Raw genomic sequence first — 17,012 nt, 5'->3', positions numbered from 1 at the left:
TGGGGCGATCACTCACTGCTCTAGAATGTAGCTAGTGAAAATGGGTAAATTTAAGAGGGTGCGACTAAATTAATGTTTAAACCTAGTTTTCTTTAGCCTATGTCATTATGAATCACGTACAATGAATAATTAGATTGTTCTCTACAATATTACAACTGTAATATGCTTGTACTTAACAGTATTGATTCAATAAGAACGTTAACTTAGTTTGTTTTGACCGTTGTTAGTTTAGACCGCGCAGCTCTCTTGGTTGTACAGGATCTCGTCCATATTTCAGCGTTGGTTGGTGGGCAATATCATATGGTTGTTTTTGTCTGTCTACTTATTCCATTGCTGTCGTTATCTCATGATCCAAGCCCATGCTTGCTTACTATTATTATTTCTCGAGAGACAGAATTACAGAATAAAATGACAAATGTAGATCGTTTATTTTGATTGTACAAATGTTATACGTTATTTTAAAAAAACAATATACGCAGCCTGCTTTCATAGACCAGACTTAACATAGTAAAGAGAAATCTGGGATCATTACTGAAATTAGTATAATATGTTACGTTTTGTATGGTTACATAAGACAGATGGTTACTTGTTGGGTGGGTGTATAACGCGAACGTCTAGCAACTTTAAAATGTTAGCTAATTAGCAACTTCTCAACTACTTTTTAGATACTTTGCAACTACTTGACATGTTAGCTAATCCTAACCGTAACCATTTTAGCTAACCCTAACCCAGTCGTGTAAAAATACTTTAAAGCACTTCTTAAGTAGTTTTTTTGGGTATCTGTACTTCACTATTTATATTTTTGCAAACTTTTACTCCACTACATTCCTAAAGAAAAGTATATACTTTTTACTCCATACATTTTCCCTGACACCCAAAAGTAATTGTTACGTGTTGACAGGTAAATAGTCCTATTCACACACTTATCAAGAGAACATCCCTGGTCATCCCTACTGCCTCTGATCTGGCGGACTCACTAAACATAAATGCTTTGTTTGTAAATTATGTCTAAGTGTTGGAGTGTGCCCCTGGCTATCAATTTAAAATTTAAAAAACAAAAATAACATTGTGCCGTCTGGTTTGCTTAATATAAGGAATTTGAAATGGTTTATACTTTTACTTTTGATACTGAAGTATATTTAAAACCAAATACTTTTAGACTTTTACTCAAGTAGTATTTTACTGGGTGACTTTTACTTGAGTAATTTTCTATAACATGCCATTTAGCAGACGCTTTTATCCAAAGCGACTTACAGTCGTGCGTGCATACATTTTTTTGTGTATGGGTGGTCCCGGGGATCGAACCCACTACCTTAGCGTTACAAGCGCCGTGCTCTACCAGCTGAGCTACAGAGGAGCAGTTCTATTAAGGTATCTTTACTTTTACTCAAGTATGACAATTGAGTACTTTTTCCACCACTGCCCTAACCTTAACCCTTTAACCTAACTCTTAACCTTAACCCCTAGCCTCGCTAATGTTAGCAAGCTAGCTAACGTTAGTCACCTAGCTAGAATTCGTAACATAGTATATTTAGCAAATTCGTAACATACAGTGCATTTGGAAAGTATTGAGACCCCTTGACTTTTTCCACATTTTGTTACGTTACAGCCTTATTCTAAAATGGATTAAATAAAAATGTTCCCTCATCAATCTACACACAGTACCCAATAATGACAGTGAAAACTGTTTTTTAGAAATATTTGTAAATATTATTAAAAATAAAAAACTACATAAGTATTCAGGCCCTTTGCTATGAGTCTCGAAATTGAGCTCCGGTGCATCCGGTTTCCATTGATCATCCTTGATGTTTCTAAAACTTAATTGGAGTCCACCTGTGGTAAATTCAATTGATTGGACATGATTTGGAAAGGCACACACCTGTCTATATAAGGTCCCACAGTTGACAGTGTATGTCAGAGCAAAAACCAAGCCGTGAGGTCGAAGGAATTTTCCGTAGAGCTCCGAGACAGGATTGTGTCGAGGCACAGATCTGGGGAAGGGTACCAAAAAATGTCTGCAGCATTGAAGGTCCCCAAGAACACAGTGGCCTCCATCATTCTTAAATGGAAGAAGTTTGGAACCACCAAGGCTCTTTCTAGAGCTGGCCGCCCAGCCAAACTGAGCAATTCGGAGGAGAAGGGCTTTGGTCAGGGAGGTGACCAAGAACCCAATGGTCACTGTGACAGAGTTCCTCTGTGGAGATGGGAGAACCTTCCAGAAGGACCACCATCTCTGCAGCACTCCACCAATCAGGCCTTTATGGTAGAGTGGCCAGACAGAAGCCACTCCTCAGTAAAAGGCACATGACAGCCCACTTGGAGTTTGCCAAAAGGCACCTAAAGACTCTCAGACCATGAGAAACAAGGTTTTCTGGTCTGATGAAACCAAGATTGAACTCTTTGGCCTGAATGCCAAGTGTCACATCTGGAGGAAACCTGGCACCATCCCTACGGTGAAGCATGGTGGTGGCAGCATCATGCTGTGGGGATGTTTTTCAGCGGCAGGGACTGGGAGATTAGTCAGGATCGAGGGAAAGATGAACGGAGCAAAGTACAGAGAGATCCTTGATGAAAACCTGCTCCAGAGTGCTCAGGGCCTCAGACTGGGGCAAAGGTTCACCTTCCAACAGGACAACGACCCTAAGCACACAGTCAATACAACGCAGGAGTGGCTTTGGGACAAGTCTCTGAATATCCTTGAGTGGCCCAGCCAGAGCCCGGACTTAAACCCAATTGAACATCTCTGGAGAGACCTGAAAATAGCTGTGCAGCGATGCTCCCCATACAACCTGACAGAGCTTGAGAGGATATGCAGAGAAGAATGTGAGAAACTCCCCGAACACAGGTGTGCCAATTTTTATTTGTAATACATTTGCAATAAATAAAATAAAAAACTGTTTTTGCTTTGCCATTATGGGGTATTGTGTGCAGATTGATGAGGGGGGAAAAAACAATTTAATCAATTTTAGAATATGGCTGTAACGTAACAATGTGGAAACGGCCAAGAGGTCTGAATACTTTTTACGAATGCACTGTATAATACGAATTGTAATTCGTAAACATATCATGCGAAATGGGTGATGGACATCTACAAATTAATACATACCATACTTAACGTCACTTTTCATACTAAATACAGAATAATACGAAATGCACTGAGACCAGGTTGATATATGGGGCAAGCGAATTAGCCTACATTCGTCAATCTGTGTCTGGAATAAATACAGGCAGTAGTAGCCAGCCATGCATTAGGCTGTTTATTAGCCTATTTTTTGATAATTGAATAGGAATGAGTAAGTAAATCATGTGCATTTTCATTTGTCAGGGTCGTTAACCTTTGAACAATCTGTGTGAAGAAACATAACGATGCGCTCTGAGTGATAGCGCAGTAATGTGCACTTGAGGTATAGGCTTTACTGGCATTTTAAAGCGCACTTCCGGGTTTTCCAATCACGAGTAAATCCGATTACGAGTATCAAGTGTGATAAAACGAATACGAGTTAGACGAGTTCCAGATAGTAAACATTAGCAGCAGCTTATGTAATGAGTCAATTACAAAAGGATCAATGCAGATCACACTGCCAGGACTCTGACCTCCATATTGGCGGTCTCATCGTCGTTGGTGATCAGACCTACCACCGTCGCGTCGGCGGTGAACTTAATGATGGTGTTGGAGTAGTGCATGGCCACGCAGTCGTGGGTGAACAGGGAGTACAAGAGGGGACTAAGCACGCACCCCTGAAGAGCCCTCGTGTTGAGGGTCATCGTGGCGGATGTGTTGTCTACCCTCACCACCTGGGGGCATCCCGTCAGGAAGTCCAGGATCCAGTTGCAGAGGAAGTTGTTCAGTCCCAGGGTCCTTAGCTTAGTGATTAGCTTTGAGGGCACTATGGTGTTGAACTCTGAGCTGTAGTCAATGAACAGTATTCTCACGTAGGTGTTCCTTTTGTCCAAGTGGGAAAGGGCAATGTGGAGTGCAATAGAGATTGCATCATCTGTGGATCTGTTGGGGCGGTATGCGAATTGGAGTGGGTCCAGGGTGTCAAGGTTGATGGTGTTGTGAGCCATGACCAGCCTTTCAAAGCATTTCATGGCTACAGATGTGAGTGCTACAGGGCAATAGTCTTTTAGACAGGTTACCTTGGAGTTCTTGGGCACAGGTACTATGGTGCTCTGCTTAAAATATGCATGTTGCCAGTTAGCGATGCTAATGATAACCGTCTTGTGGGTAGACAGACTTTCTCAAAAAATTTCAATTAAATGTTAACTGCAAGGTAGGCTTACCTGACAAGTATAATCATGATCGAGTTTCAACGCTTCTACTAGTCAGACTCAATCTCACAGGCATAAATGTGACTCGAGTCGCGTTACCACGGTAACCTCCCAACCTTAAAGGGGCAGGTGAATTTGTTTCATCTGTGATATTTTGGTTAAGACTCACTTAACAAAAAATTAAATTAAACAATATACCACATTACTTCTTACTAGTAATACATTTTTTGTTTTAGTAACATTACAAAGCATGCTCATCTGTTTTTGTTTTGTTGGTATAATTGTAGTGGGGGGGGGGGGGATATTTTGGCTGGTAAAAATAATTTGGCTGGTAAAAAGTCTGAGTGGCTGGTAGATTTTTTGGCCCCCGCAAACACCTTCATGACTGACCCCATGGCAAACCCCTTCACCCCTCTCACCTGCATTTAGACCATGCATTTTCTTCCTGCTCCCTAAACGTCTTTGCTCCGCGAAAGAAGATGACAGAACTTTACCGATGTCAACTAGATTTAATCATTCATTCTATCGATTTATGACATCTGGTGAGCAAGGGTTTATTTAGTTTTTTAGGGCAACATATAATTATAGATACTAACAAATAGCCTACCAAAATGTTGGAAATTATAAGCAGAAACATTATCTAAATCAGGCCCCCTGTCAAAAAAGTGTTCCGCCGTCTGACTAGCCCACAGCACATTTTCTATATTAGCGGGTTAGGGTCGGGTGCGGGCCTCAGATTTTCACTTAATCACATATAGTCGGGTGGTTGCGAATGGGTTATTAGCAATTGCGGGTGAACAAACAGGTGACCTGCGCACCACTTGTCCATGTCTGGCCAAATATTTGCAGGTCCATATTCACAAATTTGTTTACATCCCTGTTAGTGAGCATTTCTCCTTTGCCAAGATAATCCATCCGCCTGACAGGTGTGGCATATCAAGAAGCTGATTAAACAGCATGATCATTACACAGGTGCACCTTGTGCTGGGGACAATAAAAGGCCACTCTAAAATGTGCAGTTTTGTCACACAATACAATGCCACAGATGTCTCAAGTTTTGAGTGTGCATTTGGCATTCGGACTGCAGGAATGTCCACCAGAGCTGTTGCCAGATAATTTAATGTTCATTTCTTTATCATAAGCCGCCTCAACGTCGTTTTAGAGAATTTGGCGGTATGTTCAACCGGCCTCAAAACCGCAGACCATGTGTATGGCGTTGTGTGGGCGAGCGGTTTGCTGATGTCAACGTTGTGAACAGAGTGCCCCATGGTGGGGTTATGGTATGGGCAGGCATTAGCTACTGACAACGAACACAATTGCATTTAATCGATGGCAATTTGAATGCACAGAGGTAACGTGACAAGATCCTGAGGCCCATTGTCGTGCCATGCATCCGCCGCTATCACCGTATGTTTCAGCATGATAATGCACGGCCGTCGCAATGATCTGTACACAATTCAAGGAAGCTGAAAATGTCCCAGCTCTTCCATGGCCTACATACTCACCAGACATGTCACCCATTGAGCATGTTTGGGATGCTCTGGATCGACGTGTACGACAGCTTGTTCCAGTTCCCGCCAATATCCAGCAATATTGCACAGTCATTGAAAAGGAGTGGGACAACATTCCACAGGCCACAATCAACCGCCTGATCAACTCTATGCGAAAGAGATGTCGCGCTGCATGAGGCAAATGGTCACACCAGATCCTGACTGGTTTCCTGATCCACGGCCATACTTTTTTTTTTTTTTTTTAAAGGTGTCTGTGACCAACAGATGCATATCTGTATTCCCAGTCATGTGAAATCCATAGATTAGGGCCTAATGAATTTATTTCAATTGACTGATTTCCTTATTTGAACAGCAAGTTCTTTGAAATTGTTGCATGTTGCGCTTATATTTAAGGCGTTATTTCGGTTGCATGTAACTTTATTTAGACCTTTTTTGGAAGTACAGTGAGGGAATAAAGTATTTGATCCCCTGCTGATTTTGTACGTTTGCCCACTGACAAAGACATGATCAGTCTATAATTTTAATGGTAGGTTTATTTGAACAGTGAGAGACAGAATAACAACAACAAAATCCAGAAAAACGCATGTCAAAAATTTTATAAATTGATTTGCATTTTATTGAGGGAAATAAGTATTTGACCCCTCTGCAAAACATGACTTAGTACTTGGTGGCAAAACCCTTGTTGGCAATCACAGAGGTCAGACGTTTCTTGTAGTTGGCCACCAGGTTTGCACACATCTCAGGAGGGATTTTGTCCCACTCCTCTTTGCAGATCTTCTCCAAGTCATTAAGGTTTCGAGGCTGACGTTTGGCAACTCGAACCTTCAGCTCCCTCCACAGAATTTCTATGGGATTAAGGTCTGGAGACTTGCTCCACTCCAGGACCTTAAAGTGCTTCTTCTTGAGCCACTCCTTTGTTGCCTTGGCCGTGTGTTTTGGGTCATTGTCATGCTGGAATACCCATCCACGACCCATTTCAATGCACTGGCTGAGGGAAGGAGGTTCTACCCAAGATTTGACGGTACATGGCCCCGTCCATTGTCCCTTTGATGCGGTGAAGTTGTCCTGTCCCCTTAGCAGAAAAACACCCCCAAAGCATAATGTTTCCACCTCCATGTTTGACGGTGGGGATGGTGTTCTTGGGGTCATAGGCAGCATTCCTCCTCCTCCAAACACAGCGAGTTGAGTTGATGCCAAAGAGCTCGATTTTGGTCTCCTCTGACCACCACTTTCACCCAGTTCTCCTCTGAATCATTCAGATGTTCATTGGCAAACTTCAGACGGCCCTGTATATGTGCTTTCTTGAGCAGTGGGACCTTGCGGGCGCTGCAGGATTTCAGTCCTTCACGGCGTAGTGTGTTACCAATTGTTTTCTTGGTGACTATGGTCCCAGCTGCCTTGAGATCATTGACAAGATCCTCCCGTGTAGTTCTGGGCTGATTCCTCACCGTTCTCATGATCATTGCAACTCCACGAGGTGAGATCTTGCATGGAGCCCCAGGCCGAGGGAAATTGACAATTCTTTTGTGTTTCTTCCATTTGCGAATAATCGCACCAACTGTTGTCACCTTCTCACCAAGCTGCTTGGCAATGGTCTTGTAGCCCATTCCAGCCTTGTGTAGGTCTACAATCTTGTCCCTGACATCCTTGGAGAGCTCTTTGGTCTTGGCCATGGTGGAGCGTTTGGAATCTGATTGATTGATTACTTCTGTGGACAGGTGTCTTTTATACAGGTAACAAGCTGAGATTAGGAGCACTCCCTTTAAGAGTGTGCTCCTAATCTCAGCTCGTTACCTGTATAAAAGACACCTGGGAGCCAGTAATCTTTCTGATTGAGAGGGGGTTAAATACTTATTTCCCTCATTTAAAATGCAAATCAATTTATAACATTTTTGACATGCGTTTTTCTGGATTTTGTTGTTGTTATTCTGTCTCTCACTGTTCAAATAAACCTACCATTACAATTATAGATTGATCATTTCTTTGTCAGTGGGCAAACGTACAAAATCAGCAGGGGATCAAATACTTTTTTCCCTCACTGTACATACTGGCCATAATGACTATTGTTGCTCAGGTTTACTCCATTCTTTGGTAAGTACCGAGCGTATTTTGACATTATTACGCTTGAAAAGCTGGTGAATGGCAAGTTGACATCATGCCTCACATTCCCCTGAACTTTCCCCTAAGTGTTCTTTTGAATCAATGGCCAAGCTTGCTAGCTAGACAAGCCATGAATATTCATAGCTAGGTACATAGCCTATATTTTAATCTTATGGTGAATGTGAAAAGCCAGATGCATACGTAATGTCATCAGTTTGTCCAGTCCAAAATAATATATATTATCTGTAGCTAACGTTAGCAAACACTGCTGTGGTTGTATGAAGCTAACATGGCCAACCAAAGTGTTTTATTGTTCCAGGCAGTGAAGATGCCAAAATTCAATTTGTAACTCTGATTAGCTTGGGTGGTGTTGTGGTTTATGCATATTCAAGGTTCATAGAATAGGGGCTAATACTAGAATGCAGATGCCTAAATTGGCATGTGCTATGACATTTCAATGTGATTCCTGGAATGACCTATTTTAGTCCCTTCAGTTGAATATGTCTGCGCTCATTGTAAACTTCAGTAAGCGCTCTTAGATCATGAGCGAGTGGAACAATGTCGGAGAATAGTAGGAAGCCTGCTTTGTGACCTTCCCTATCTGCATCCTCATCGGAGAATGTTCCACTGATGCAGCGCACGGACAGAAATGCCCAGTGCCTCAACTGCGGTGTCCAGCTCAGGGGCCATGTAATGTGATTTTCCCCTCTAAAAGGCACTAATACTGAAGAAAGGATCCCAACAACTCTCCTACTTTCCCTACTTTAAGTAATTGCTGATCTGAAAGGGCTGGATTGGTGAGAGCAGTCGGGCGATAACTTTCTCTCACGTGATTAATACCTCAAAGAAGGATGCCAAGACACACAGGGAGAGGTGCATTTTGGTACCTGCAGTCAGAACAGGCTGTAGTGAGGGAGAAGTGTGGCAATATGGAACTGACTGTTTTAGTTTTAGCAGGGCGGGTTGCGGTGATGAAGTGTAGGAGACCGACTGGTTCTGCAGTATTGGGTGCAGTAGAGCAGGCTGCAGTGGGGGAGTGTTGAAAGGGGAACTGAGAGAGCAGAGATTCGAGTGGAATGTTAAGAGACCACACCTCCCTGTATCATGCTACCACTACCAGCCACCCAAGCTCTACTATCATTATGCACTCACACCCCGTAAAGTTAGGCTATATCCCCCACACACACCACCGTTACTCTTATCGTAACATACGGTAGTCAAGAAATCTGGATGACTGAGAGACAGACCTAGAATTAACTGGACTGGCGCCATAAGTGGCTGAGTGGGCCGACTTTACCACCTGCTCTCCTGAGAGGTTTTAGGAAGAGGGTGTGGAATTCTGCCCGTGTGTTTGGGGAGAGAGGGGGGAGAAACAAGAGCGTCTGCTAAATGACTAAAATGTAAATGTAATGTAAATGTAAACAGCGGTGCCATTTGTCTGTCTGGGTTACCACCATTGCTCTCTAGCCTAATGTCTGTGTTCTGAGTCAGTAACACACACTAACCACACTCACACACACTACCCTTTCCGTCCCCCTGAGGGAAGTTAGGACCTCTCTGAGCTGGTGTAAAGGAATAACTCCAGTGAGGCAGTAGACCTACTGCCATTTCTCCAGCAGGTGTCAGCAGAGCGCTGCTTTAGAAAAAGCTCTCCTTACAGGGAGTTCAGTTTTTTTTTCATATGGACATTTCATAACACCATCATATTAATCATGTGCTTTGGTGAAGTAACAGTACAGTTAGGCTAGAGAAATGGCCATCGGGCTATATGGAAGCCTTTTCACATGAGTCATCTAGGTGTGCCCCTTAGATATCCTGTACCTGATAAAGTTTGATGTGAAGGAATGAATGTGAATGCGTGTATAGTGATGCCCCTGTCCCATTGCAGAGATGTATTTACTACTCCTGCACTGGGGTAGGGACTGATCACCCCCACACCTGTTGTGTTTGAGTGCAATGCACTCATGGCGTTCTGACGGGAAGGGTGCAAAATTAAATGGGTAATCCTGCACATCTGGAGACTAGAGTGTGTGTGTGTGTGTGTGTGTCTCTAAACCCTCTGTTGCCCTTTCCCCAGGTCTGCTCCTGCTACAGAAGGCTCTGCGCCTGGCAACCGCCGCCTACAACAGACACAGGCCCAAGTGGATGAGGTACGACCCCCCCTCACCACACACACACACACCCTTCACTCTAAACATACTCAGCATACACAACTCTTACCACCTACAGCAGGAACTGCTCTCTTATGATTATCAGCTGTTGTCAAACACATTTAGGTCTGAAAAGATTATCTTCCTCATCAGTATGCAGCAAATTCATACTAGATGAGAAGATTAAATGAGTATGACATCCTGCCATTTAATGTGTACTCTATTTTTAGAATGTTCACATACTATAAAAACATTATATTCATGCCTATCGATACGGCAGTATGAGAATCCAGCCACAGACCCATCTTCATTTCCTAGTTGTAGCCTTCTACCTCCCTGGTCCTGTACAGTTTCCCCAGCCTAGCACAGTTATGTAGTCTCTGGCAGTGAGTCTCCAGAGTGTTTCTGTTAAACAGCAGACCGCCTGTGTATCTGTTTAGATGTCTGGGCCACACTGCCCTCAGGAAGAAAGGCTCACACACACAGGCACGCAGGCCCAAACAGATCCTTCCCTAGCCCTTATGCACTTGTGTAGATGTGAGAGTATTGGATAGGTTAGAAATATTGTAATATTTCCATTAAACATTCTACATTAGAATTTCTAATAGGCCTGGTGGAATTTGTGGGATTCATTTGGTTGACTGTAGAAGTTACTAACTCTGCTGTATTCAGGAAGAGCATCCATCAACCCTCTGCCTCACACGTGTCCCTCACACGCCTACCATACCCCTTTACTCCACCCTAACCCTCAGCTCTGTCGCAGTCTCACAACTCTCGCTGAAGCTCTTGGCTTCCCTGGGCATGTACAGTTGCTCCTAGCCAAGGATTATATAATAACTGGTAGTGTGTGTTCCAAGAAATACATGTTTGTTTTCAGTAGGAAGTCTTGTTTGTGTATCAGACTGGACACATACATAGAGCTTGCCTATATACCTCAGGGCAAGGCAATCACATCTACCTTCTCTTTAGCTGTATGTGGATAAAAAGCCATTTGTGCTCTGTCTCGCTCGCGTTCTCTTATCGCTCTGTCTCTCTCTCTCTCCATGGGGGGTAACTAGTGTACTTATGCCCCCCCCCCCCCTCCCAATAACATTATCCCCTGTGTCCGAAGCCTCCTGATAGGCTGCTGGTCTCTTATGTAATACATTTTGTCTCCATGGTTATGTAATCACTGCATGGGCAGGCACAAGCTGCCACCCCTCCCCTCTCAGTCTGTCTGGCGGGAGGGGCAGATCAGTGGAACATATGGGTTAGGCTATGTGCGCTTTGGGCAAAGAGAGAGCGAGAGTGTGCGTGTGGCAAGTTTGTTTTCTGGCGAGGTGTTCTGTTCCTTCTCTGTGGGCTTTATTATGCAACACTGAGCATCTCATTGAGACTGCAGCATTGCTGTCCTCACACAGTGGAGGATATAGACAGTATTGGTGTTGTCTCTGACAGGCCCTGCATGGTTGTGCATGAAGACATTAATTTCTTATGCAGTCTAGACGGTCTCTGGGCTCGTATTAAAAAAAAAACTCTCAGAATTGGAGTGCTTATCCAGGATCCGGTCCCCCTGCCCTGTCCATATGTTATTTATTATAATCTGAAAGGCTAAACTGGCACACATGTTCTCATTTCAGCTCAACCTGAGTTTACTGCAGAAACTAACAAACTCTCATATAAATGACTTTTTCCCATTTTAAAATGTGTGTGTGTAGGTGGTGGATATCATGCGTGTGAATGTGGACAAGGTGTTGGAGCGTGACTCGAAGCTGTCGGAGCTGGACGACAGGGCGGATGCATTGCAGGCCGGAGCCTCCCAGTTTGAGACCAGCGCTGCCAAACTCAAAAGGAAGTTCTGGTGGAAGAACTGCAAGGTGCAGTACACACACACACACACACACACACACACACACACACACACACACACACACACACAACAGCATATTGAGATGTGTGTGATCTGTGCTCTCCAGATGTGGGCCATCCTGATAGCGGTTATAGTCATCATCCTGGTCATCATCATCGGTGAGTATAGCTCTGGGTGGAACAGTATGGGTGGGTAGTAGTGCTGTGCGGGTTGACTCAGAACCTGCAGTCCCCACGGGTTTAGGGTCATGAAATATTGTGTGGAAGAAGGGCGGGTGGGTGGCGGGCAGGTTGAATAAATAGAACAATACCTTTAAAAAATCCATAAATGTAGGCTATCATTCTTGTGCAATTTATATCTCTAGGCTACATTGAGGTTTTTCTTTAAGCCTAAAATGTAGGGCCAAACTGTGCACGAGCCAAATAGCCTACACACCAATCGCCAAATGCTTTTGGGAACAGGCAGAAAAAGTAAGGACAATGTCAGAGTTTAATTCAATAAGACAAAAGCTGTGAAATGGAGAGTTGAAAGTAGAGAGAAGGGAGGGCCAGAAAAGTAATCTTTAGGAAAGATTTAGTGAAGTGGTAAAAGATCATAGCAGGGAATATTATTTGTGATGATTGAGGCGCTATACAAATTCCACAGTCACAAGATGGGGACTTCAAATAGGCCTATGGCAAGTCAAGGGAACTTCAGCCTACTGTTCAACGTGATCCCAGAGCATTTCATATTATTCTGTATGTAAATCCGATACACTCCATTTACTATGATATTTTACATTTCTTAAGGTATGTATTAATTTGTGGATCTCCATCATCCATTTGTTATATGTTACAAATTGCAATTCGTATACAATGTTATGAATTTGCAACACGTATGATATGTTACGAATTCCAATTTATTGTTGCTAATGTTAGCTCGATGGCTAATGCTAACATTAGCTAGCTTTAGGAGTTGGGTTGAAGGGTTATTTTTCTTTATTAACCTTTATTTTAACAGGGTGTCATTGAGACCAAGTCTCTTTTTCAAATAAGCCCTGCACAATACAAACACACATCAATAGAAAACAAACTAAATTGCAAAACATTATCATAAAAAAACACAATCTTCGCTTAGAGCATTCCCCTCTGTTTTAAATTCCATAAAGGGCAACAGGCATTGAAGCCTGAGCCTCCCCTGCAACACATTGTACATCTGTGGAGCATAAAAACCAAAAGCAGCTCTCCCTAAATCAGAAGCCACCCTTAGAACCTCCAGCACTATCCAATCTTGTGATCTTGTACTATATTCTATTGTTTTGACCTTGATAAGTGTTGTGTAGGAGTTTCAAAGTAGCTAAAAGGTAGTAAGTAGTTCCTAATTGCTAAAATTGTCTGTGAGATTCGAACATGCTACCTTTGGGTTGCTAGACGTTCGTGTTATACGCCTACCCATCCACCCCGACCAATCACACTACTTTAGTTTTTGCCTTAAATAACCTTATCTTATGTTACCATACCAAATGTAACATACTGTATCATACTAATTGAAGTGTCCCGGATTATGTTTACTATGCTACGTATAGTGTATGAGACCAATCTGACTGTTCAGATGGGTTAAATGGAAACTGAAATCTGGACACTGACTGTTGGTCTATAACCTCTCACATAGCCTTAATTTTAACTCCTGCAGAATTAAGCATTTCTTGCCTCGGGAACAGGAGTGGTGTTATAGGTTTAGTTTTTTTCCATTTTATGTTTTGAGGTTGGACTTGAGCACGTGTAGGGCGCACTGATTAGTGTCACCTCGTTAGTCGGTATGTGTTACACCTGTGCTGGTTGCCATCTCGTTAGTGGGAAGGAGTTTCACCTGTGCTGGCCCAGGTGATATTTAAGAGTGGTTGGCCCAGTGCTCTAGTGGTCTTGAGAGATGTGGAGGGTTAACAGCTTTAGTTGGCTCTCCCTATTTTGACTTCTAGACAAACAATCCTTTATCAGATTTTTTTGTTTTTGTTTTGCTCCACTTTTTGGTTTGCTTCTTGTCTTAAGTTTGGTGTGGGTTTTTATTTTGTTTCCCTCTTCTTGGGCAAATTTAGTTGGGTGCTCATGGTGGTGTCTTTTAGGTTCCAGTTGTTGTTGCTAGTAAACTTTCAGTGGACACCACCATGAGTGTCTTTCAGAACCCCATCTAAAACCCCACCTGTTTCGTTTTGGCAGTTGTAACTCTTTGTTAGTTCCCCCTTCTGTTTGAGCAACCATTATTTAGTTTTCTTGCTTGGGAACGTAACAGTGGAGAAATTATTTCATTCTTTCAGCATTTTGAGAGAATGTGAATGCCAGTTAGCACCTTTACAGACGGTCCCTATATTTATCAGCAACATAAAAGCTGATATTCTTTATTTCAACCATTATACAATATGCATCCAAGGTGAACTGAAATTGTATCAGAAACATTGTTTTCACAGCTTTCTATTTCCTTACAACTGGTCAAACTGATGTCATTTGGACATTTTGCACAGAAAATATTGGAGTTATTGCATTTTCTACCCGGTCCCTAAATGTCATTGCTCCACGAAAGAAGCAGAGATGACATCGGTGAAGTTGTCGGTCAACTAGAACTAGATTGAAGCATTAATTTCATTCTATCGATTTATGACAGTCTGGTGAGCAAGGGTATTTTGATGACTGAAGAGAAGCTGCATGTATCTAATTATAGACAAGTTGACTAACAAATAGCCTACCAAAATGTTGGAAATTATAAGCAGAAACGAATCCTGTACCCCACAGTCAAAAAGTAGTTTTGCCATCTGACTGTAGCCTACAGCGCATATATTTATGGGTTGGGTGTGGGCCTTGGACTTTCACTTTATCACATAGTCGGCCGGTTGTGGATGGGTTATTAGAAACTGCGGGTGGGTTATTAGCAGTTGCCGGGGGGGTGAACAAACGGCTAACCCGCGCACCATTAGTGGGTAGGGCCAATACTGGGAACAAAGGTTATGACTAGGTTGAGTGAGGCCTATGACTCTTTCCTTCATGTGGTTGTCTGTGTGTGCCTAACTCCTCTCTGCCTTCTATGTCAGTCTGGAGCACAGTGCCGTAAAGAAGCAGTTGTTGGAGGCGGAAGAGGAATGGAGCGAATGATGGAGAGGAGCGAGTAAAGAGCTGAATGTCTCAAACACGATGTCTCATGGTTTAGCCTACTGAGCTTCAAAGCCCATTCTATACAGCAGTTGTCTTTCTTTCTGATCCCGGAGGGCCTATCCAGTGAGATTTAGAATGATACATTGCAGATAGAAATGTATTGCATGGAACTGACACCATTCTTCATTCCATGATAGAAAGTCATGTTCATTTTGTACAGTACCTTTTCTATCTGCAACTCTCTGAATGTACCTGCTGAATAGACTCCTGGTTAAACTATATATAAATGTCAGACACACACACTGTGGCCCTCCAGCACCAGGAGTGAAGCACACTGCTTTGAATTTCTCCCCGTTATATTTTTATTTTTTGTTTTTATTAATAATACTAATATATTTGATTGTGTGTGTGGCAGAGCGAGACAAGTCCCTGTGTGATTTGCTCTGTGTGCTTTCCTGTTAGTCTCTACTGTAATATTGACCTGATGTGCCAAGGAGTCACCCGCCACCCCCTTAAACACACACACACACACCAGTGTGAAGTCCCACACCAGTCATCAGATCAGAACACCAAATGACTAATTGACATGGACTATTGGATTATTATATCCACAAACAACTGGGCATGGCTGAGATTCAGTCTCAACCTTGTTCCCGTCTCTAATGGGACTGGGTGTGTGTGACCCTAAATATGTGGGCTTGAGTTCAGAGAAACTCCCAAGATGCCAAGACAGGCACACAAGCCTTGTTTCTTTTCTGTTTGTCAGTCATTTTGGTCTAGCAGACTATGATACTGCCACTGCCATCAGTGCCACTCCTGTCATATAAAAATAGGGCCTTAAGTAGTGATTCATGTCAAAGCACCAAACAATAGATATCAGGCAAAGATGGGGGATGACATTTCGGCTGCCTTGAACTTAAGAAACACAGCCAAAAGACAGCCAAGCCTTATCGAACCAACATACAGAACCAGCAGTGCCTTTTCAATGGTCTGCATATTCATGCCCGCACACACATACAGGCACTAATGGTCTTCTTCTCTGCAGGCTCCTGCTATCCTTCATATTATGCTACTCACCAAGTCCACTCACCGCTGTATGAGAATTCTAGAACCGTTCAAATTTTTTTATTAATTTGATGCCAATAAATGTATTTGTTTTTGTTCCATAAATATCTTTGCTGTGTAGTGTTACTAATCTTAAGAGAAAAACTGTGTGGTTTATTTTTCTTTGCATACTGAAATGCCTTTAGTTGCCATGATACATTTGCTTCTGCAGTGAAGAGCATCATGGATGTTTGGGAAGGAGGAACTGTCAGGAGCATGTTCAGTATGTGTCACCCCCTTTTAAAGGGTGCCAAAACCAAGGGCCTATTCTCTGGGGTGCAACTCTATGGATCCTTCAGAGGTGTATTGCATAGAACCAATGTCACTGTCTTGTTGAAGAGTGAATTTTGTTCAATTCATTACATTTCTATCTGAAGTGCTCTAAAGATGTTTGAACTTACTGAATAAACTCCAGCCCTGCCAAATAAGCCTTACCCAAGTCTACCCCTCCCTGTGTGAATATTAGAAAGAAGTGCAATTGTACTATGTGGCTTTACAATGTTGTCTTGCTTGAATAAAAACAGATTTAACTATCACACAAGTGTACATACAGTATGTGTTCTGTGTCAGTATGAATGGGAGAGAGTGGGAGACTGTTTCTGGATTCAGGCAAGGCAAGTGAATAGCGCCACATGGTGTGTTGGCCCCTGCAGGTGTGGTAATGCACGTCAGATTTTCAGCCAATAGCAGGCTTGATTGTGCAGGAGAAAGTCCCTTTTGAGTTTGTCAATCCCATCTCTGGGGACCTGCCCAACAAAACCTCAGAGAGCAGCAACACTGGTGGGTTCACTTTCATTTGATCAGCATTCTCTACTACAGTACATGTATAGTACCCTCTAAAATAGCTAATATTCATGTAAATATCTTATTTAGTGATTTCAATTGGCCATTTGTGAGCCTGACT

The 17,012-nt window shown here is 42.8% G+C and overlaps 1 protein-coding gene across 1 annotated transcript in view; it reads left to right on the top strand.

Annotated features, from left to right (window-relative positions):
• The window catches only part of LOC311133985 (vesicle-associated membrane protein 3-like), a gene marked incomplete at its 5' end in the record, with an annotated part of 21,772 nt that extends 5,129 nt beyond the window's left edge, over positions 1-16,643 (top strand). Inside the window, 4 exons of the mRNA XM_084167608.1 lie at positions 9,961-10,033; positions 11,731-11,889; positions 11,989-12,040; positions 14,944-16,643. Coding sequence (XP_084023734.1) covers positions 9,961-10,033; positions 11,731-11,889; positions 11,989-12,040; positions 14,944-14,963 — 304 coding nt within the window. The 3' untranslated portion in view covers positions 14,964-16,643. The remainder of the gene's footprint in view (positions 1-9,960; positions 10,034-11,730; positions 11,890-11,988; positions 12,041-14,943) is intronic.
• Between the last annotated feature and the right edge of the window lie 369 nt (positions 16,644-17,012).

The sequence above is a fragment of the Coregonus lavaretus genome (genome assembly GCF_964263955.1).
Source record: "Coregonus lavaretus genome assembly, chromosome: 8".
NCBI classification, from domain to species: Eukaryota; Metazoa; Chordata; class Actinopteri; order Salmoniformes; family Salmonidae; genus Coregonus; species Coregonus lavaretus.
Note: the sequence above shows the minus strand (reverse complement) of the source record. Positions and strands in the feature narration are given on the sequence as shown.